General features: G+C 45.7%; 1 protein-coding gene across 1 annotated transcript in view; it reads left to right on the forward strand.

Annotated features, from left to right (window-relative positions):
- DMRT1 (doublesex and mab-3 related transcription factor 1) overlaps positions 1 to 22,761 on the forward strand; it is a 112,804-nt gene that overhangs the window by 58,687 nt on the left and 31,356 nt on the right. The window contains exon 4 of the mRNA XM_041746506.1: positions 8,878 to 9,022. Within this exon, the coding sequence (XP_041602440.1) occupies positions 8,878 to 9,022 (145 nt within the window). The remainder of the gene's footprint in view (positions 1 to 8,877; positions 9,023 to 22,761) is intronic.

Below are 22,761 nucleotides of genomic sequence, written 5' to 3' on the forward strand. Positions count from 1 at the left end.
TGGGAAAGGCGGGGAGGTTTCCTAGAGAAGCTTCCAAAGCCCACTTGCTTTGTTTGGATTCTGCTTCTCTGCTTAATCCCTTTATGAGTGGAAGCGAATTATTGGATCCCTCGGAGCAGTTCTTATGTTAATGATGATTACGCTATGAGGACTCCATGAGAACACAGCACGGGTCTCTCCAGTACCTCTCAATAAATTGACTTAATTTTCTTTTACTCTCTTCCTCTGAAAGTCCATTCGTCCTGCAATCGAGAACCAACATTTTCTCAAGAAAGTTACCTTAAAATCCGGCATTGTGATGCCCCCGGCTCTGGTTTTCTTTTTCAAGATTCCCCTGACTATTTGGGGTCTTTTCTGATTCCACACAAATCTTAAGATTATTTGTTCCAACTCTCTGAAGAATGTCCATGTTGGCAAATCAAACTCCAAAAAAAAAAAAAAGTTACCTTAAGAATGTCACCATTGCAACCCCCCCACTGCCTTGCCCAGGAGGCATTTTCAGGCTTTTAGAGACTTGATGTGTTTGAGGAAACGGGGAGTCCTATGTCTGGATAGTTAGCCCAATTATAGAAATGCCTTTTCTTTAAATGCATAACTTTTCTTTATGCCTTTTTCTAGCGGCCACTTGACCAAAGATGTGTTTTCTGCTGACTTTCCTGTAAATGATGCTTACATTTCTGCCTAGCTCTGTATGACTTCAGGTGGAAGGTGAGGGTTTGTGTTTGAGATTTGTGAATCCATACAGACGGAGGCATTGACCAGGAGCGAGAAATCCTGCATCATGGATGATGTGTGGTTTGGGAAATGAGGGAGGTGCTGTGCTAGCTGCAGCCAGAGACTATTGGCAGACCCTCCTCTCTCTTCTTGTGAGCCCTCCGCCCACCCCCCCCCCCCCCACAGACGTGTACCTGACTCCAGGTTCCAGGAAAAGGAGCCTTTTTTAAAATTGGGCTTTTTCTTCTGTGTACCTGTCTTTGAGGGTCCTTGCTTCCTTTTCCTAGATTTATATGCCAATGTTTTCCAAACATTTTATTTTATTTAAGATTTTATTTATTTGTTCATGAGAGACACAGAGAAAGAGGCAGAGACACAGGCAGCAGGAGAAGCAAGCTCCATGCAAGGAGCCCCATGTGGGACTTGGACCTGGGAATCTGGGATCACAGCCTAAGCCAAAGGCAGACACTCAACTGCTGAGCCACCCAGTCGTCCCTCTTCCAAACATTTCAGACAGAGACCCAGAATAAGAAAGGTTTTGTTGTGATGGAGTTAATGTTTACACAAAATGAAACATTTCATACAACAGTTCTTTTTAAAAAATATTTATTTATTCATGCGAGACAGAGAGAGAGGCAGAGACATACATATACAGAGGGAGAAGCAGGCTCCCTGAGGGGACCCCAATGTGGGACTTGATCCTAGGATCCTGGCATCATGCCCTGAGCTCAACCACTCAGCGCTCAACCACTGAGCCACCCAGGTGTCCCTGATTTTTTTTCTTAATGTGGACATATTCCTATCTTAATTGGTTTGTCCAAAAAGGACAAGCATAACGGACCATCGATAAGTGCGCTTGTCGTCCTGATACCTGTGAGGTGTCCACCACTTAAAATGAATGCCAGAGTGATGGGACCCTTGTGTGCCCTCCCTGGGATGTCTGGGAGTTGAGGGAAGCTGGCATTATGTTCTCAAGTCATGATTCTGTGTTTGCAGACAACTTGCTTATTTTTCCACGGTGCCCCTCCTGGCTGGTTTTCATGTGTTTTGTGTCTACTCTGGTGTTGACTGAGACCTGGTGTTGAGGTCCTTTCCTTCCATTCTGTTTGAGAAGGCCCACTCAAACAAGTTTCATTTTGCTTTTGCGCCTGTCACAGACTTTTTGCAGCTAAATCCAGGGTCTAAAACCTCAGGTGTCTTAGAGGTATCATTTCTTAACTGATTGTCCTCTCTGCCACACTGCATGGCCATCCTCTTCCTCCCGCCTTCTCTCCCACCTCCGCCCCGAGGAGCCTCCCTTCCATTTTGGGGCATGCAGCACTTGACTTCTTCAGCTGACCCTCAGACCTAGCCTTTCCCCCCATGGTTCACTGGAGAAGTCCTCCCCCCTCCCCAGGCTTCCGGGGGAATCTCTTACAAGGGCCTGGGTTGGCACAAAGCTAGTCTCTACCTGCTGTCCCCTTGTCTCCCTCCTGTGGGGAAGGGGCATGGAGGGCATTCCATTAGATGAACCTTCAAGAGAAAGCAAGGTGAGCAGAGCGGAGGGAGTTAAGGAAGCTAGGTGAGAGAAACTGAGCATCAGAGGACCAGAGGGAAAAGGAGGGGAGGGATGGGTTGTTGCTGTAGGAATCTGCTGTGTCGCAAGAGTCCGCGTTTGCCATGTTAATGTTTCAGTAATCTCTGAAATGTGTGCATAATAGCAATTTTTAGCTTGTATATTAGAAATAATTATTTCCAGCTCTGCTGTGTGGCATCCCAGAGGATAATGAGGTGTGTATTTCAGGAGGTGAATGGGCACTTGCCCTTTGGGTGAAACACCTGCACAGGTAAGGTCTCTGGACTAGAAGGGCTCACAGAGTGTGATTAGGTGAGCATGGGAAGAAGCATCCCATCCGGGAAGAAGCTTCTAGGGGTGCCTGGGTGGCTCAGTCAGTGAAGCATCTGCCTTCAGCTTAGGTCATGATCTCAGGGTCCTGGGATCGAGCCCACATTGGGCTCCCTGTTTAGCGGGGAGTCTGCTTCTCCTTTTCCCTCTGCCTGCCGCTCCTCCTGCTTCTGCTGTCTCTCTCTCTCTCATTCTCTCTTTCTCAAATAAATAAAATCTTAAAGAAAAGAAGCTTCCTATTAAAACTAAAGAAGTTTAATCAGGGCAAAATCAGGGCAAAATTCAGCCCCGAGCTGACTCTTCGTGTCACCAGGAGACCTGCAATAAACCTTTCCATAAAAACATTTCTGTTCATAAGATCAAAGGTTTATCACAAATGTGGCTTTTGCAACTTAATAGCCTGTAAGTCAAGAGTCACTGCCAAGGGCATCTTCTCACTATTTTTTAAATATTAGGGTTTGCACTTAGGAATTTTTTTTTATTTATTTATGATAGTCACAGAGAGAGAGAGAGAGGCAGAGACACAGGCAGAGGGAGTAGCAGGCTCCATGCACCGGGAGCCCGACATGGGATTCGATGCCGGGTCTCCAGGATCGTGCCCTGGGCCAAAGGCAGGCGCTAAACCGCTGCGCCACCCAGTCTGTTCCCTTTCATGGCCAGCCCTCCTTTGCAGCTGAGCCAGGCTCTGTGGACAACTAGACCCCAAGATCTGGTCTTCACGGACCTCTCTCAGCTGTCACCTGGATGGAGCGTGCGGTTCAGGGCAAGACCACACTCCTCCTGGCTGAAGTGCTCCCAAACAACCAGGGAATGGTATTTAGGAATTTTTTTTTAAAGGAAGTAGGGTCTAACATTTTTATGTTTTGTTGGGATTTTATTGTAACTATAAAAAAGAGTGACTAAGGTATATAAAAAGGAAACCTGTGGTTCAGATTTACGGTGCTGTATGTCCTCAACGGTTTAATAAAATCAAACCCAAAGCTCTGAGGTTTTCCTCTGGGGTTAATACTAACACCATGCACATTCCCCACCAGCCCAGCTCCTATCTGTAGGTCACACTCTGGTTCAGAGACTTGAGGTGGGTAATAAGATTATAAAACATGCCTCTTGCTTGCCAGCTACCACATGCTAATAATAATGGGAGTCATAATTCACTGGAATACTGGGTTTTTAGGTTTTACTTGGTTTGTTTAATTTAAAGGGACAAAAACGTAAAATCTTGAGAAGAAACAAGGCAGCCCTGCATAAAGGGAAAAAAATTACATCCTTTTAGCAGAATCAAATGCTGCCTCTAATTTGTGTACAACTTCTGTTCCTCAGGAGAACTTTGCTGTTTTGGCTGAGCACAGGCAGGGATTGGATTAGTTTAACACAAATTTTCTCAACCTGGGTACCCTTGAGATGCCGGGCTGGGTAGTTGTTGCTGTGTGGGGCTGTCCTGTGCATGGATGGCCTCTGGCCTCTCCTCAGTAGAGGCCCGCATCCTCCTTCTCCTGGCTGCCAGCTGAGGCCGTCATGAGTGTCTGCCAAGGTCGCCACATGTCCCATGGGGGACAGATGGCCCTCAGTTGAGTACTACTGGGTCAAAGTAAGGCTTGTGCCCAGTTGTCTATGCACAAGCAGCCAGGACTGTGGTGTTTTTGTTTGTTTGTTTGTTTTTCACTTGGAAGGGAACTAGAAGGGATCTAGAGTTTGAAATCACATTTGCCACACATTTTTCTGGACGAATCACAATTTTGATTAGCTTCATGTCTCAGAGATTGACACACTCATTTAGAAATACTCGGGTAGGGGGCACCTGGGTGGCTCAGTGGTTGAGCGTCTCCCTTTCAGCTCAGGGCATGATCCCGGGGTCCTGGGATTGAGTCCCACATTGGGCTCCCTGCAGGGAACCTTCTCCCTCTGCCTATGTCTCTGCCTCTCTCTGTGTGTCTCATGAATAAATAAATAAAATCTTAAAAAAAAAAAAAAAGAAATACTCAAGTCAACCCTTGGACAGCATGGGTTTGAACTGTAGTCTACTTCTATGTGAAATTTTTTCTGATAAATACAGTACAGTCCTGTAAATGTGCCTTCCTTTCCTTACGTTTTCTTAATAGCTCTTCCCCCTCACCCCAGCTTCCGTCATTCTAAGAAACCTGTTTGTATGTGTTAATTTACTACTTATGTTATCAGTGACACTTCTGGTCGACAGTAGGTTATTTAGTAGTTTTATCTTAGGAGAGTCAGAAGTTATGTTTGGATTTCCGACTGCCTAGAGAGGTTGACGCCCCTAACTTGTGTTGTTCAGAAGTCATCTATACATAGAACCATCCTTACGTGCAGGTGAACACATGGATGGTTATTTGTAGGTTATTCTTCAAGTTGGATGTGGCTGACGTGATAAATGGCTTCTGCAAATTCATATTTTAATAACCTCAAATGGAGTCTGACCCTTTTTACCTTCTTCTTTTCCTTGAAGCCCTTTTTTTAAATGAAGATTTTATTTATTCATGAGAGATACACACAGAGAGAGGCAGAGACTTAGGCACAGGGAGAAGCAGGCTCCCTGCGGGGAGTCCAGTGCAGGACTCGATCCCAGGACCCCAGATCATGACCTGAGCCAAAGGCAGATGCTCAACCACTGCCACCCAGTTGTCCCAATCTCTCAATTCTTATTTCCAAATAATCCATGCTATCTGATGCATTTTAGAAACCTAAGAGAAATTAAAGGGAAAAATTAACATGCATGGGTTTGAAATTGTGTTAATTTTTTGGTAAGCTTTAGTTAAAATAGAAACTCTGCAGTTTGTTTGAATCTCTTTTCAAATACCATACAACTTGAGATTGGCAGCCTTTGACCAGCCTGTCAGACTTAACCTTTTGAATTTTTTAGTTAATACTGGAGATGTTGTGGTTTCATGCTTATTTCGGGTATGGGAAATTTTCAGTACATCTGGGACACTGGTTCTCAATCTTGACGTCCCTTCAGAATTACCTGGGGGACTTTGAAGCAGCCCCGGGCCAGGCCACCTCCCAGAGCACTGAAATCAGACACTCTAGTGGTGAAGCCACAGGCTACGTGGTCTGGTCTCCTCCCCGTCCTCCAGTGGGAATGAAGGCTGTGTACCTTTTTTATAAATAAAGTTTTATTGGAACACAGCCATGCCCATTCATTTCCCGATTATCTAGAGACCCTGTGGGTTGCAAAGCCTAAAATCTCTCCTCTTGGGCCACTTTCCAAAAAAGTTTGCTGATCTTGCTCTAGACTCACAGTGAACATTTTTCAACATTTAAAAAGAGGCTTTATACAAATTCAGAGTAAAAGAAAAAAAAAATAGGGATCCCTGGGTGGCGCAGCGGTTTGGCGCCTGCCTTTGGCCCAGGGCGCGATCCTGGAGACCCGGGATCGAATCCCACATCAGGCTCCCGGTGCATGGAGCCTGCTTCTCCCTCCGCCTGTGTCTCTGCCTCTCTCTCTCTCTCTCTGTGACTATCATAAATAAAAAAAATAAAAATAAAAAAAATTAAAAAAAAAAAAAAAAAACAAACCACAACTAGCATTTTGCAGAGCTTGCCAGGCTCTAATCCTATCAGTTTCTTGTACAGTGGGAACATTGAAAAGCATTTTTCTTGAAGAACTGACTTGCAGATGTTGTCAAACCAGAAGGAGATGAAACCAGCTCAGCACTTAGAGTGGGTAGTGGGGAGGCCCTGTCATTTGTGTCGTGGGACTTCATGCATTAAAGGGGACACCTGGCTTCTCACTCAGAGTGTATTACCTGACTGTGTAATTGACTTGAGGGGAGTCTGGAGGGCAGAAATGGCTCTTTGATTTGAAGAGAGGTGGAGTTTGGTTATTACCACTGCTGAAATTCTAGATGGCGGCAAAGCCCTGAGAAAATGCCTTTAGCTCTGAGGAATCTCATGTATAAAAACAAAAATGGTGAAAAATTATAATGCTATTCATATCATCTCCATCCTTCCCTCAGGTAGGTGGAAAGTTGGCGGTCATAAAAAAATGGGTTAACAGAGTTTTTTAGAAAGTCCTTTTTTTTGGTCATGGACCTTCAGTGTGTGAAGTAGTTAGAGGAAGGATCATTTACTCTTGTCCCTTGTCACCAGCATGAGGGTTTTGAACCAGCAGAATCAGCATCTCCGGGGAGTGAGTGTACCAGCCTGAGGCCCCACTGAAGATTTACTGAATCGGAATCTGCTTAGCCCCAGGCCATTTGCATACACATGAAGAGAGCCTTGCAATGTCCTGGTCTAACTGATCACAAGGCTCTGTGTAGTTAAGTGACCACAGATTGTCACTGCCCTCTTAAATGATTTCAGGGCCCCTTAATGGCTCTCCTGCCCTGGGCTCACTCATTAAGAGGCAGCCAGTGTTTCCCCTTTGGCTATTTCCAAGTACAGCTTGTTCGACCTCTTATTTTGTAAGGATTTATGTGATGGTAGATAAATTGTGTGATTGAGCTAGAAGAGATACCATTTCATATGCTTCAGAGAAACAAAGTAGGCAGGATAAAGGGAACTTGCCAGATAAACTTCAAGTGAGAGAAAATAATCAACTGGAATAGTCTTCTTTGCCTCTCCAAGAAGTAATCCACCCATCAGAGCATTCATTTGTTTTTTAAGATTTTATTTATTCATGAGAGACACAGAGAAGAGAGGCAGAGACACAGGCAGAGGGAGAAGCAGGCTCCCTGCAGGGAGGGACTCGATCCCAGGACCTCAGGATCATGCCCTGAGCCAAAGGCAGATGCTCAACCACTGAGCTACCCAGGGGCCCCCAGAGCATTCATTTGTGCTGTGGAGCACCTGGAGCATCCAAAATGAGTGTCTTGAGCTTCCACACAGAAGTCAGGGGCTCAGGTCTTTCCACCACGCAATGCCAGATATTCAGAGTACACACAGGCCTGCTGTGATTAGAAAAGTGTCCAAAATTTAATGTTCATAGATAATCTTGAGGAAGCCCAGTACATGAGTTTACCCTGCCAGTCTCTGCCACGTTAGTACGATTTTCTTAAGTAGCATTATTTGATTGAAAAACATGACTTTTTTTTTTTTTTTTTAAGATTTATTTAGTCATTCACGCAAGAGAGAGGCAGAGACATAGGCAGAGAGAGAAGCAGGCTCCTTGCAGGAAGCCTGATGTGAGACTTGATCCCCGGACCTGAGATCACACCCTGAGCCGAAGGCAGACACTGAACTGCTGAGCCACCCAGGTGTCCCAAAAAACATGATTTTAAAAGTACTCTTTAATTCTTGGGCAGACCTGATTCTTCTCGAACATTCCTTTAAAGTGACTTTTTAAGTACATTAAATTTATATGGTACTGCTTTTTTAAATGCAGCATAATTGACATCTGACTGTTCTTGCAATGCCCAGTGTCTGCTCCAGGGGCCATGCAGGAAACAGAACATATTTGACATATTTGTGGAAGTGTGGGTGGGTGCCCCTCTAAGTTCAGGTCACATCGCCTTAGCTTTGAATGACAGGTCAGGAAGCAGTGGGGCCTTGCTGCTCTTTGCTTAAAAGCTGCCCTGTTGTCCCAGAGGCAGAGTCTGACACACGACTGCCAAGTCTACCTTCTATGCCTCCCTGCGTGTCCTGTTTGCAGACTCCATGTCACCTCCAGGACCCTGGTGTCAGGAGGGTCTGGGAAGTCAAGATCTCAGACTTGGGTTTCTTTGCTACAGTGAGAGCAGGGAAGGGGGTTGGGAACAGACGTTGAGGACCGTATCGGGCACGTCCATGCATTAATGACAACAGCTTACCCTTACATGTGTTTTGCGTGTTGTCTTTTATTTTATTTTATTTTATTTATTTTATTTTTTTATTTTTATTTTTTTGCGTGTTGTCTTTTAAAAAAAATTCTCTTTATATGAACACTGAGGTAACCAACGTGAGCCGCCTGCTTTACACATGAGGGAAAGTAAAAAAAAATTAAAAAAAAAAAACACATGAGGGAAAGTGAGAAAGTAAATAGCTTGCTTATGGCTGTATAACTGTAGACAGTGTTACGGTGATGTGTGGGCTCCTAGGCTGTGCCATCCCCACTCTATTGCTCTCTTTTCCTTGGTGCTTGTTAACTAAGTATCATGTGACAAAATCAGGCATCAGGGGGGCTCTAGTAGGGATCCCAAGGTATAAAAGGCACCTTTAGGATGCACATTCATGGTTACAGATACTTCCAACATCAATAGGAACCCAGCAGTTCTTGTAATCATTGTACAGTGCAGTTTTGAACTCAGTGTATTCCTTCTGTTGTTTTTTTTTTTTTTCTCAAGCAGATGAAAAACTCAGAGAACCGCCATGCAGTGAGTTCCCAGTACCGGATGCATTCGTACTACCCACCTCCCTCCTACCTGGGCCAGAGTGTGTCCCAAATCTTCACTTTCGAGGATGGCCCCTCTTACTCTGAAGCCAAAGCCAGTGGTAGGTGTCCGGGTACACAGCCTGGGTTGGGGTGGAGGGAGGATGAGTAGCCAGCCACTGGGTCTCCCAAGATCTCTCTGAGGCCTTGCAGGTCAGGAGCTCTTGGGAGATTGCTGCGTGACTCCCTTGTGAGTATTCTTTACAGTATTTCATTATGGAATGCTTTGCTTTTCTCAATTCTTAATATCATGATTTTTTTTTCTGGGTACCTGGAGTGACAAAAATAAAATGAGGGACTCCCATCAGAAGCCACACACTGTATTTTCAGGATGTTCAATAAGAAATGCAGATTCAAAGGAAAATGTGGCTCAAATCCTGTTATTTTTGGTGAAGTGAATTTCTCTGTATTGAAAACTTGTCTTCTGAAACTTTTCCATCTTAAAATTGAAGGCATATTCATCTTTTGGGGGAGGAAACAAAATAATAAAACATTTTTGAATACAATAGATCTCAGAGTTTGTGCAGTAGCAATGCAAATAACTCTGATATAATGGCTTTAAAATAAAAAATGACTGTTTAATGAACCAAAGCACTTTGAAATACACAGTTCCTCAACTTTAATTTTAACCTTCTCTCCAGCATTTATATACGCTGTGATGATGGGCAAGTCTTTTATGGCTGCTGTGTTTCCATGCCATGTTTTTAAGTTCTTTATAATTAAACTTTTATCTTTTGATCTAGGGAAGTGAGAAGCATATACAGTCAAAGCAGTCGGCAGAAATCAGGGCTACAGTGTGTGACTTGGTAGTAAACCAACTATCGGACTGTATCCTCCACTAAATAAAAAGAGAGGTTTGTTCTCTAAATAACTTTACTCTCTACAGAGAGCTTGCTTTTTGTAAAGCAAGTGTTTAGAGAACGAGATTCAGAACCACGCCTTGCTTTACAAATTCAGAACAAGGAAGTCTAAAAGTGCTGAACAAGTTAGAGTTTATTTGCCATACTGAAATAAAGTACAGGATTTCATTAATGCAGAAGAGAGAAGACAAGGGAACCGATCAGCTTGAACTATCGAGGCACTGAAGTACACATTATGGATTGCACTTTGACTTTTATTAATGACAATTCTTTGTCAGGAGTGGACAAGCAGGCACATCTCTGTTATAAATATTCATACTGTAGAGTGTATGCTCATATGGTCTTTCTTTCCTACTGTCTTTGATTACATGTATTTATCTGGATTTTAATCTCTTTAAGGACAGAGAACACATCTTATATACCTTTTGACCTGCTATGATGCCTTTTATTTTTATTTATTGGTTGAGCGTATGAATGAATGAATGAGGTATATTTTTTAAGTGAGCTTGCTACTCTGTAAAGAAACACCAGCCTACAGTGTCAGCATCCTAAGTCACTGTCTGTTGGCTTCAGTGCAGAATTTAGCGATGAAGCAGTTGAGGAGACATTTGTTCATACAGAAAATGGGGAGCGAAACCTACTTTGAGGAAGAGATAGCCTGAGCTTCTTGCTCCAGGAATAATGGCATATTTCCAGAAGCACTCGCTTCCTTGAGAGAAAAAGGTGTAAATTCAGAACAGGGCAGTAAGCTAAAAAGATAAGAGGAAATTTATTAGAGCAGAGAGGGATAGATATGAAGAGGAGCAGGAGGCATTTGAATTTATGGCAGAAGAGGGAAAAAATGCTCAGAAGGAAAGAGGTTACAGTCCAGGACGGAAGGGACTGGCTGCACCAGAGCTCATCGGGAAAGGTGGGGTGAATACCAGTGAGGATTTCTTGTACCTTCGCTGGTCCTATGTGTGTTTGCAAGCTTGAGGAGGCCTCAGGCTTACCATTCTCCCTCACTGCTAACGACAAGGAGGGTCAAGCTTCACACACGAGGCAGTTTGGTAGGAAGAGCCATGAAACTCTGTATTACCTACTTTAGATTTGCCACAGAGAAGGAGAATATGCACTCATAGAAAATCCCAATCTCAGCTAATTTTTTAAGGAAATGTGGCTTTATGACTTCCAAGTGCATGGTATTTGGGGCTTCTAGGCTGCATGGGATGTTTACAGAGCAAGCGGGAAATAGGAAGTGGGAATTGTATTTGAAGGTCAACAGAGACACCCCAGGTGTCATCTCTCTGAGCATCGGATCCTCAGTTTTATCATCAGCATTGACATGAGCAGACACTTGTGTACAGTCTAGGTCCTTCTGCTGCGTGGAGCTGGGGCTCGTGGTAGGGTGTGATGGGTACGGGTAGGGACAGCAGTGCCTTCATTTGTGACAAGGTGACAAAGGCTGGCCAGCAACGAGTTGCATTTATCACTTCCATCAAGAATGAGATCTTCTGGCTGGTTATGTTAATGAGTAAGTTCTGCATTTGATCTTAGCCAAAAGTCCAAGAAGCGATTAATGAATAAGTTCTGATTGGAAGATCTAAGTGGGGACTTGTAAATAACTTGAAAAACACTGTTTTTCAGTAGATTTAATGTTTCTTTATATGTTTGTCCATTATTTTTAAAAGATTTTATTTATTTATTCATGAGAGACACAGAGGCAGAGACACAACACAGCAGAGGGAGAAGCAGGCTCCCTTCAGGAAGCCTGATGTGGGACTCGATCCCAGGACCCTAGGAACACTATCTGAGCCCAAGGTAGATGTTCAACCACTGAGCTGCCCAGGCGTCCCTATGTTTGTCCATTAAATCAGTTTTTCCTCAGTTTCTTTAAAGAGAAGTTTAACCTCTCTCTTTTAGAGAAAAGAGTCCCAGTTCAGAGTTTTCCACTGTTTTTGCTGAAGACTGTAGCATGCAAAGAGAATGTGGCGGGAGATTGCAGGGAAAGTTTTCCTTTTGTTCTGTTGCCACTCTCTGATGTTTTTCTTGGTGAAAGGGCTAGGAAGCATTTCCTCCCCCCTTCCATATCCTGAAAAGTGTCAGGATGTGGATCAGAGAGAGGGTGAGGCCTGGTTATGTATGGACTTTGTAAGCTACTGCAAGCACTTTGGCTTTTATTTCCAGTGATATGGAAGCCTTTGCAGGGTTTCTGGCAAAGGGGCAACATGGAAGACGTGTCTGCCTTGTGGTTTTGGAAGATCACTCTGGCTGCTGTTTAAAAACAGACTGTGGGAATGCAGGCTGGGAGCAGGGAGTCCAGCAAGAGGCATTGCAGTAATCATTGCAAACAGTGGCAGTGACCTAGCCAGGGTAGGAGTGTGGCGGTGATAATAAGCAGTTTAATTCTAGATTTTTTTTAAGATTTTATTTATTTATTCATGAGAGACACAGAAATAGAGGGAGAAGCAGGCTCCCTGTGGGGAGCCCGATGTAGGACTCGATCCCAAGACCCTGGGATCATTGCCTGAGCTGAAGGCAGATTCTCAACCACTGAGCCCCCTAAGCGTCCCTAATTCTAGGTCTGTTTTAAGATAGAACCAACATGATCTGTTGATGGATTTGTTTGGGATGCACCAGAGAAGGAGAAGCAAAGGATGACTGTGTAACTTTTGACCTGACCAAGTAGAAAATTGGAACTTCTGTTTATTGAGGTAAAGAAAGACCATGGGGGGAAAGCAGGTTTGTGGGAATTAGGAGTTTAATTTTGAACATGAAGTTTGAGATGTTTCATGAGTCATCGAGGCAGATTGTCGAGTAGGAATTAGCTGTATGAAGGCTCAAGTTGAGAGGTGATATCCTTGCTGGAAATAAAAGCTCAAGAGTCCAGGGTGTAGATATCACTTGAAGACAATCTGGTGAGAGCTGCTAGAGAAGTGAGTGTAGATGGAGCAGAGGGAAGGACCCAAGGCTGAGCCCCAGGGCCCTGCAGGGTCTGGAGGAGTGTTCCAAATGAAGTGGACAAGCAAAGGAGAAAGTGATGAGCCGCCCAGGGGGCAGGAGGACAACTAACAGAGCATACTGTCTTGGAAGCAAGCAGAGAAAACATTTCCATGAACAGAGCCAACTAAGCTCAAGGGTCAAATGAGGTGAGGACTAGAATTGACATTGGCTGTTGTAAAGGTAGAAACGATAGAGGATCTGACTGGTCAGGTGGCCAGTTGGGTGGGGAGGCAGGAGCGAAAGCTTGACTACATTCAGGAGTGCATGGGAGAGAAGATGGGGGCCCAGGCACAGACAGTTCTTCAGGGACTTCTGTCAGGGGGGTCGTGCAATGGGGCAGCAGCTGCGGGAAGACACCGCAGTAGGTTTGCGTGCTGACAGGAGGGAAAGTTTGCTGCTGCAGGCCGTGTGTGGTGCTGAATAAGCCAGACTCCGATGGGATCCAGGCAGCGGGCCCGAGGGTGGGGGCCTGTGGGTGCTTCATGACTGGTCCCAGAGGAGATAAGTAAGGAAACTAAAAGAAAAGAAAAACTCTTAACAGTTGGACACGGCGATTTTATGTCTGTTGGATCTCATTTGAAAATTGGGGCTTGAATTTTTCTTCTTTGATCTTCCTAGGAATTCGTTTTGCTATTAAGGTAAAAATCCACCTGTCATAAAATTAACTGTTAACCGTTAACCGTTTTGAAGTATACGATGAAGCGGCACGTGGGTAGGACCCTTGCAGTGTTGGGCAGCCGTGACCTTTATCTAGTTTGAAGGCATTTCTGTTACCCCAGAAGGAAACCACGCATCCCCTAAGTGGCCGTTGCCTATTCCGCCTTCCGCCAACCCCTGGCAACCACTGATTTGCTTGGTCTTAATGGACTTGCCTATTCTGGATGTTTCGTGTTAAAGGAATCCTAGAAAATGCAGCCTTTGGCGACTGGATTCTTTCACTCAGCATAACATTATCACAGTTCCTCCACGTGTGTGGCACCTAGTAGTACTTAACTCCTTTTTATGGCCTGATAATATTCCATTGTGTGGATAAACCGCATCTTGCTTTCCTGATCTTCAGCTGATGGACATGTGGTTGTTTGTACCACTTACTGGCTGTTGTGAATATCTGTGCTGTGAATCTTCATGTTCTTTGTTTAGAGACCTGTGTTCATTTCTCTGTACATACCCAGCAGCAGAACTTCTGGATCGTACAGTAATCCTGTGTTTAACTTCTGGAGGAACTTTCAAACTGTTGTGTGTAGCGGCCCCATCATTACACATTCCCACCAGCATGTGAAGATTCCAGTTTCCCTAGCCAGCTCATGTTACTCTCCATATTTTAAAAAAGATTCTAGTAATTCATGTCTGTTGTGGCCTGTGAAAGTATCAGACCACAGCGGATTGGAACCTTAAAAAAATTTCAGGAGTGCCTGGCTGGCTCAGTCTGTAGAGTAACTCTTGATCCTCAGGGTTGTGGGTTTGAGTCCCATGTTGGGGGTAGATCTGACTTAAAAATAAAATCTTAAAAAAAAAATTTGAAAGCAAAACAAGTTCCTCCCCACAGATTGCTTGAGAAACACTGATCATGGGATGCCTGGGTGGCTCAGCAGTTGGGCACCCACTGCCTTTGGCTCAGGTCATGATCCTGGGATCCAGGATTGAGTCCCGCATCGGGCTCCCTCTGGGGAGCCAGCTTCTCCCTCTGCCTATGTCTCTGCCACTCTTGTGTGTGTGTGTGTGTCTCTCATGAATAAATAATTTAAGAAAAAAAAACTGATCCTAGTGCCCATGTGGAGGGTTGGCTGGTGGATGAATGTGGCCTGTTCATAGTAACAGATGCAGGTGGTCCATGATGTGGTGGTCGGAGCATCCTGGAAAGAGAGCTTCCTCCACTCAGGATAAAGAGGTAGATCTCCAAGCAACGCCTCTGTGTTAATAGATACCCTCACACTGATGGGCGAATGGCACTTCACGTCTGTAAACAGGCATCTTTCTCTACAGGTTTCATTCTTCCATATAAGTTCTTGGGGTGTACCTGGCAGCCAACACTGGGGGGGGGGTTTCAATTTAAAATGAGATGGATGAGCATACTGAGATCTTTTTGTCTACCTATTTTGCAGTCTCAGTTTGAAAGTTAGAGCTGGAGCATCTGGTTTCTTCTGCTTCTTTGGTCCCTTCCAGGCAGAGATGGGGGCATGCCCCGGTGGAGACTCACCCTTCCTTTACATTCAGCATCCGCTCTTTCCCGGAGAAAGCAGCATTCATTTGGGGTGCTCATTACCTATTATTACTCAGCTATACATAAACCATTGTATTATTCATTATATTCATTATTCATTTAGCACACTTAGGATGTCAGCAGCCCCGTGAAACAAGATACAGAGCGTTTATGTTTTACCCAAAAGTCAGATGGCCAAAGTCAGGGGAAGGGCCTCTGTGACTTGAAGACATCCTTCTGTGATGTCTGGGCAACTGGCAGGAGCCTGTGTGTTCCCAACATGACTTTTTGAATCCATCCAACATTAGCAATTTTTAAAAAGCTTTTATTTATTTGTTCATGAGAGACACAGAGAAAGAGGCAGAGACATAGACAGAGGGAGAAGCAGGCTTCCTGTGGGGAGCCCGATGCCAGACTCGATCCCAGGACCCCGGGATCATGACCTGAGCCAAAGGCAGGTGCTCAACCACTGAGCCACCCAGGCGTCCCTTGCATTAGCAATTCTGCAACCCAGTGAATCTAGAAGTGCCTGATTTCACTAATGGCATATGCTGCCCCCCTCCCCACAGTTGTCAGGACAAAATGCAAAATAGTTAAGCTCTGGCTCCATGGACTGGATTTGCTTCACGCTGCATATCCGATCTTAGCGAAAGATCATCCATCTAGTTTTGTGGGTGGGAACACCGATGCGATGCTGCCTTTTGGAAGCACTATCAGGTCTCCTCCCCTGCTCAGCAGGCCGAGATGTCAGAACTGCCCCCTTGGTGAGGTGACATGAGGTTCTGCTGCCGCCTCTGGGTGGGGTGGGAGAAGCATTGTGTGCATAGCATGGAGCCACCACGAACCCACTGTGTAGCCTTGGGACCATCAGACTCTTCTCCAAGACCCCCACTTTCCTCACCCCTTACCAGAGGGTGAGGAGGTTGGTGTTGTGGGAATGAACTCCTGTTCTATACGGAAACAATCTCTATAAATCGCAAAACGCAGCAAGAGGTGGCAAAATATTGTACATACTCCCACCCTTCCTTAGTGTAAGGCTTGCATTGACATTTCCGGCAGTTCTTCTCGTCCAGAAGAAAGATGTTCCGGAAATGCTTCAGAGTCCTGCTCAGACAGGAGGGAGAGCAGGCCAGAGATTCTAAGGGCTGCTTCTCGTGTCTGTTCCGCTCTGAGGGTCTGGCAAGGCTGCAGAGGAGAAAGGCACTGACCTTTTTCTTCCTCTGCCTTGAGGAAAGCTGAATACGTTTTATGCAACATGTATAGAATGTTGAGTTTAGACTTGGCTCTTTAGGAAATGACTTATTGTTTCCTAAATTTCAAAGAAAAAGCTTGACTTGGGGGACCCCGGGGTGGTTCAGCAGTTTAGCACCTGCCTTCGTCCAAGGACGTGATCCCAGCCGGGGTCCCGGGATCAAGTCCTGAATCAAGTCCTGCATAGAGTCTGCTTCTCCCTCTGCTTGTGTCTCTGCCTCTCTCTCTGTCTCTCATGAATAAATAAAATCTTTAAAAAAAAAAAAAAAAAGGAAAAGCTTGACTTGTAAGTTTTGACTTGTAAGCTTGACATAGTTAACTAGTAAACCTGTCTTCCTTATGTGACCTTTTTATTTTCAGCCCTAGCTTTGAACAGAGAGGTCAGTGGGGCGTTCCTTGGCAATGACTCAGAGGCCAGTGCTCACCAGGCGATGGGTCCCCCCAGGAAATGCTCACCCCAGGAAAGGACATCCAGCTCAGTTCCCCAGCTCTGTAACTGCTATAATATGCTTGCTTTATCTCTTCCAGCCTCATTTCCCTCATCTGGAAAGTTGAAAAAAAAAAAAAGTAGGGTACCTGGGAGGCTCAGTGGTTGAGCAGATATCTGCCTTTGGCCCAGGTGGTGATCCTGGGGTCTTGGGATTGAGTCCTGCATCCAGCTCCCCACAGGGAGCCTGCTTCTCCCTCTTCCTATGTCTCTGCCTCTCTCTCTCTCTCTCTGTATCTCTCATGGATAAATAAAATCTTTTAAGAAAAAAGAAAAAGAAAAAAATAGTAACAGCCTTACCTAGTATATATGGGCCTCATAAAAAATTCTGTAAAAAAGGCACAGCAGTAGTTGTCAACTCCTTATTTCCTATAGGAATACCCACCACCACGTCTCCGATATCTTCCTATTCCTGCATGTGCCTGGCAGTGAGCTGTGCCAATGAGAGTCATCACGATCATTCAGGAGTGCTGTTTGAACTTTATTTTTTTTTAATTTTTTTTTTTTTTAATTTATGATAGTCGCGCAGAGAGAGAGAGAGGCAGAGACACAGGCAGAGGGAGAAGCAGGCTCCATGCACCGGGAGCCTGACGTGGGATTCGATCCCGGGTCTCCAGGATCGCGCCCCGGGCCAAAGGCAGGCGCCAAACCGCTGCGCCACCCAGGGATCCCCAGGAGTGCTGTTTGAAACTAGCCATATGTGTATTATGATTCTAGAAATTAGCTAGACGTTGTGGTCTTCTGAGTGAGGAAGATAATGCATAATGATTTTAAGCATATAATAAACAACAGGCAGGCTTGGAGGCTTATTTTTTAATATATTACATGTGCCATGTCTGCCAAGTAAAGCAGAGGGAACAGCCTGGGCAGAGCAGTGTGGAGGGACACCGGCAGGTCCCTTTGTAGCTGAAGAATAACAGTGATGGCGAGCTGAGATGCCAATCAATGGGGACACACAGGTTTCCATTGTTTCTTGAAAGCCCATTTCCTCCATCAAAAGAGCACCCTATAAGGCGAACTGTGGAAAGATTGAGAACTGATGGCACCCTGGCATGCCATCTGTGTAAAACACTGCCTTTGACAAGGCTCCCACCGCTGGTCTAGAAAGGGTCATGTCTGTGAGGGAGGTCAGACTCAGAGAAGGAAGGAGTTCACATACTGCAGCCCTTCTGCTGCAAGAGTTATCGGGGTTGTGGTCTCACACATGCAGGGCGGGGATCACTCGTCCATTCAGCTTTGCAGTCTACAGGTGCCTCGCATCCTCCTGTGTTGTCAGAAGGCTCTTGGCATGGTCCATGGGTTCTGGAATGAAGAAGAAACCAAGCCTTGGTTCCTTCCTGCTGTGCCCCACTGGCCCAGAGCCTGGCATCTTAGTAAAACAGTCATGGAAATAAAGCAGACATGGGCAGGCGTAGGGTACAGCCTTCAGGCTACAATATATTGTGGGTTCATATCATGTAGAATATTCTCTATATTCCCTTTGGAAAGTCAAATTTGAAGACTGACTGCTTTGCATATACTGGTTCTCGATGAATAACAGCCCTGTGAGCAAGGTCACCAAGGGGCTTCCTTAACCATACTAACTAGAGAGCCTGGGGCAGGGTGGGGAAGGTGGGACGTTGTGGTATCTCTGAGCCTTGGAGCTAGTGTTGGGGAACCAGAGGCAGCATAGGAACTCATTTCTCCAAAGCACTCCTCCAGGCATTCTTTGTGCTGGCATATCCTGTGGGTTCTCTTCCCTCCCTTCCTTTTCCTCTCCTCACAAACAAGTAGCTCTGACAGTGTCTGTAAGAGAAAGTTCTGTGCGCTCAGTGGGGATAACTTGTTTAATTCCTTTTTTGAAAAAAGATTTTATTTATTCACAAGAGACACACAGAGGCAGAGACACAGGCAGAGGGAGAAGCAGTCTCTCTGCGGGGAGCCCAATATGGGACTTGATCCCAGGACCCCGGGATCCCACCCTGAGCCGAAGGCAGATTCTCAACCATTGAGCCACCCAGGGCATCCCTTGTTTAATTCTACAGTGGTAGTATTATCCCCATTTTACAGATGAGAACACTGAGGCATGGAGACAGGGAGAGGAGAAGCACGTGGCAGGTAGAGAAAATGAGGCACAGTGATGCCTTACTTGTCTAAGTCCTCACTGGGCAACAGTCTGGCAGTCTCGTGTATGACATATTTTCAAGGAAATGATGGCTCTGATTGGGATTTGGAAACATTCTATCTGCTGAGTCTAAAGATATGCATGCAATAGTAACTCTTTTTCTGTAATGATAAAATTCTAGGACCTACTCCTTCAGCATATGCATTATGCAGAAATACCCCTTCCAGGAGTGTCTTTCTATAGCATGTTGGTGTCACCCCCCAAAAAACCCCAAAAAACAGCTTGGAAAAAACCCACTAACATACCAGGTATAGAATTTACAGTGCTCTTCCTAAAGCTCAATATAAACTTTAGAACACCTTTGTGACTTAACACCCTAAAGTCAGGTTAACTTTTGTAGCTATATATGCATCTTCTTTGTATTTTACAGGAGAGAGTATTAGTATTTGATGAAGGCAGACGTGAAAAAATTAAATAACTAGTTATCAGATTTGAAATGGTGAGTGTAAACAGAAACACAAGCAACTACTTTACTATAGTCGTTTTTATTTTCTGTGGCTTTTCTGTGTTATTTTAAAATTAGGGTGGGGGGCACCTGGGTGGCTCAGTCAGTTAAGCATCCGATTCCTGATACGGGCTCGGGTCCTGATCTCAGGGTCGGGAGATGGAGCCCCGTGTCGGGCTCTGAGCGCAGCCGAGAGTCCCCTTGAGATTCTCTCTCTCCCTCCCTCTGCGCCTCACTCTCTAATAAATAAAATCTTTAAAAAAATGAAAAAAAAATTAGGGTGGATAAAAGACCTGTTTTCCCCCAGATAATTTTGAGGCAGTATTTTACGTTCCACCTCGTCTGTCCGTGGCTTATTACGAGGTTGCTTTTACATCTTTAATTCATTCTTGGAAAAGCTCAGGGCCCCTTTGCGAGGGTTTTCCTTTGTGCTACAGAAGACCGTCCAGAGCAGGACACAGGGCGTGAGCTCTGGATACTACACTTTTAGCAACTCCTCCGTGTCCCGACATAAGTAGGTTGCACACGGTGACGGGAGGGCAGTGCGTGCCGATTTTATCTTGATGGAGTGCAGGGGTGACGTTTGGTCCCCTGCCTGCCCGTCGGGTGCAGGGGACCCAGCCTTCTGTGGGCACTTCGCGCATCGAGTTTGCCAATCCCGTCCCTCATTCAGTGACCATTTCCATTAAAACTCCCGAAGAGGCATCGTCCACGCGGGCATTCACTTGGACGCGACAGTAGCCACTCTGGCCGAGCGTCCCACACCCTCACGCAGGACGTGTCTTCGTTGGGCCCCACCCGCGTGCACCGGGCGCCGGGGATGCTTCCCGGGCGCGGGGAGAAGTGAGTAACTCCGGAGTTTATTTTCCGTCCTCGGCTCCTCCAGAGGCGCGGCCCAGGCCAAGTACAACTCGAATAACCTTCAGGAGAGCTGTGCTGTCCTTCTGTCGGCCGCTGTCTTTGAAAATTGCCTCCAGAGTTAGTGAGCAGGAACAGTTAAGATTTACAAACAATGATGAAGCTTGTCATGCATCTTTCACCATCCATCATCCAGGTGCCGTGCCTGGGCGGTGAAGTGTTCTTCATAAAAACCAGCTCAGTGTGAAATACACCTCGCTGCAATGTTTACTGCTCTGAAGCCCGGCGGCGGCCCTTTATAGTAAATCCAGATTGCGCTGTGACATTACAGTATATCATTGCCCGGCGCGGTGGGGTTTACACTGGGAATGAGTGCAGTGCACACCAGATGAGGTGTCTAAATTGAGTTATGTCAGAATTTGGCTGTTATATGGGGATAGCTTTTGTTTTCTGAACACTGAAAGTTAGCTTTATATGTATTTATATATGGGCATATACGTCCCATCTTGCACATATACACGGGTATACAGTATATGCTGGGGTCAGCTTCCAGCTGGGCTCTTGCTGTAAAGAATGGGGACCAGCGTTGATGGGCCTTCCACCGGTGGTTTGTTGAAACTGGCATAACTAGAATCTTCGGCGGAGGAGGGGGGAGCTAGGGTGGATGGTTATCTCATCGTGGAAGGGGGTTCGCTTTTGCTGGGCGGGCAGTGGTCATTTTTACCATCCTTTCTTACAAAGCCAGGGAGCCCTCTCTCCCGGGGTTGCCGTGATACAGGGTGGCTCGAGGAAACCCCACAGGACCCGGAAGGACCCGCTGTCCAGAGCCTCGCCTGTCGGCTGAGCACGTGCGCTCGGAGAGGCCTCTGAAGTCGGTTGCTTATTTATTGTTTTTTCTAGTGGGTATCAAAATCCTGGTGCTGCCTCTGTTATCTTGAAAGATGCTGCTTCCAAGAGAAGATTTACGGTGTTTTAGCTTAAATCTGCAAAATAAAAGAGCACACTGAATTTATTGCATGATCAGGTTTATTTACATGCACCCTAAAAGTGCTGATATTAAAAATGAGCTCCATAAAAAAATAATATTCTGGGTCCTACAGCCCCGTGATCATCTTCTTAACACAGATTTTCAAATTCTCTCTTCTCTCCCTGGAGGAGGGAAGTTAGGAGAACCATTTTGTGGTCTTTTCATAACTGGTGCTACAATGAATCCAGGGTTTGTCCCCCGTTTATACCAAGTCTCCGGTAGGGCTTCCCCCTAACTTGAAACACAGTGGCAGATAGCCTGCCCACCATTGCCCTCTGCTCTTTTTCTGGCTGTCCCCCCCCCCCTCCTTTTTAAAATATTTTTTTTTATTCATGAGAGACACAGAGAGGCAGAGACATAAGCAGAGGGAGAAGCAGGCTCCCTGTGGGAAGCCCGATGCAGGACTCAATCCCAGGACCCCAGGATCACGCCCTGAGCCATGGGCAGATGCTGAACCGCTGAGCTACCCGGGCATCCCCTGGCTGTTCCCTCTTAGTTGCTATGTCTTCTTACTGGGGATTGATTAACGGTGCCACTTGTGAGCCTCCTGATGTGGCGCAGGACACAATTGTGGGCATTTAGGGCTGGCCTCCAGAGGTGGGACAGGGGTAGAAGCCTTCCACTGGCTCTGTCAGCTGGGGTGGGGGGAGAGAAGAGCCCCAAGTCAACCCAATGCAGTGCACTTGTTCCACTAGGGCTGTGTTGTCAAATGCTGAATGACCAGTTAAGAGTTACATTTCAGATAAACCACAAGCAATTCTTTAAAAAAAAAAAAAAAAAAGATTCCAAGGGGGATCCCTGGGTGGCGCAGCGGTTTGGCGCCTGCCTTTGGCCCGGGGCGCGATCCTGGAGACCCAGGATCGAATCCCACGTCGGGCTCCGGGTGCATGGAGCCTGCTTCTCCCTCTGCCTGTGTCTCTGCCTCTCTCTCTGTGTGTGACTATCATAAATAAAATAAATAAATAAATAAATATAAATAAATAAAAGATTCCATTTATTTATTCATGAGAGACACACACAGAGAGAGGCAGAGACATAGGCAAAGGGAGAAGCAGGCTCTCTGCAGGGAGCCCGATGCGAGGGACTCGATCCCAGGACCCCAGGATCACACCCTGAGCCAAAGGAAGACACTAAACCGCTGAGCCACCCAGCTGCCCCACGAACGATTCTTTTAATATAATTATGTTCACAATATTTTGTTATGCTAAAAATAATTTGTTTTGCCCAAAAATCAATTTCACTTAGCATCTTGTGCTTTTATTTGCTAAACCTGGTGATCTCTGGCTCCTTTCAAGTCTTCTCTGAATGACCGTTGTAGGACCCCAGAGGTAAACAGTGAAAGGGAAATGTGAACACGGGACCGCCACACTTTCTGGAAGCATACTCAGCAGTTTTAACAGTTGCTTCATTTATATTTCTGGTAAAAATAGTACACATGGCAGTGCTGATCATGCTTGGAGTGGTTTCCTACTTTGGTTAAAGCCATTCACGGGTTTCTGGGTGAAGAGCTTCTGGATTATATGTCCT

Source organism: Vulpes lagopus, chromosome 2, assembly GCF_018345385.1.
Source record: "Vulpes lagopus strain Blue_001 chromosome 2, ASM1834538v1, whole genome shotgun sequence".
Classification (NCBI taxonomy): domain Eukaryota; kingdom Metazoa; phylum Chordata; class Mammalia; order Carnivora; family Canidae; genus Vulpes; species Vulpes lagopus.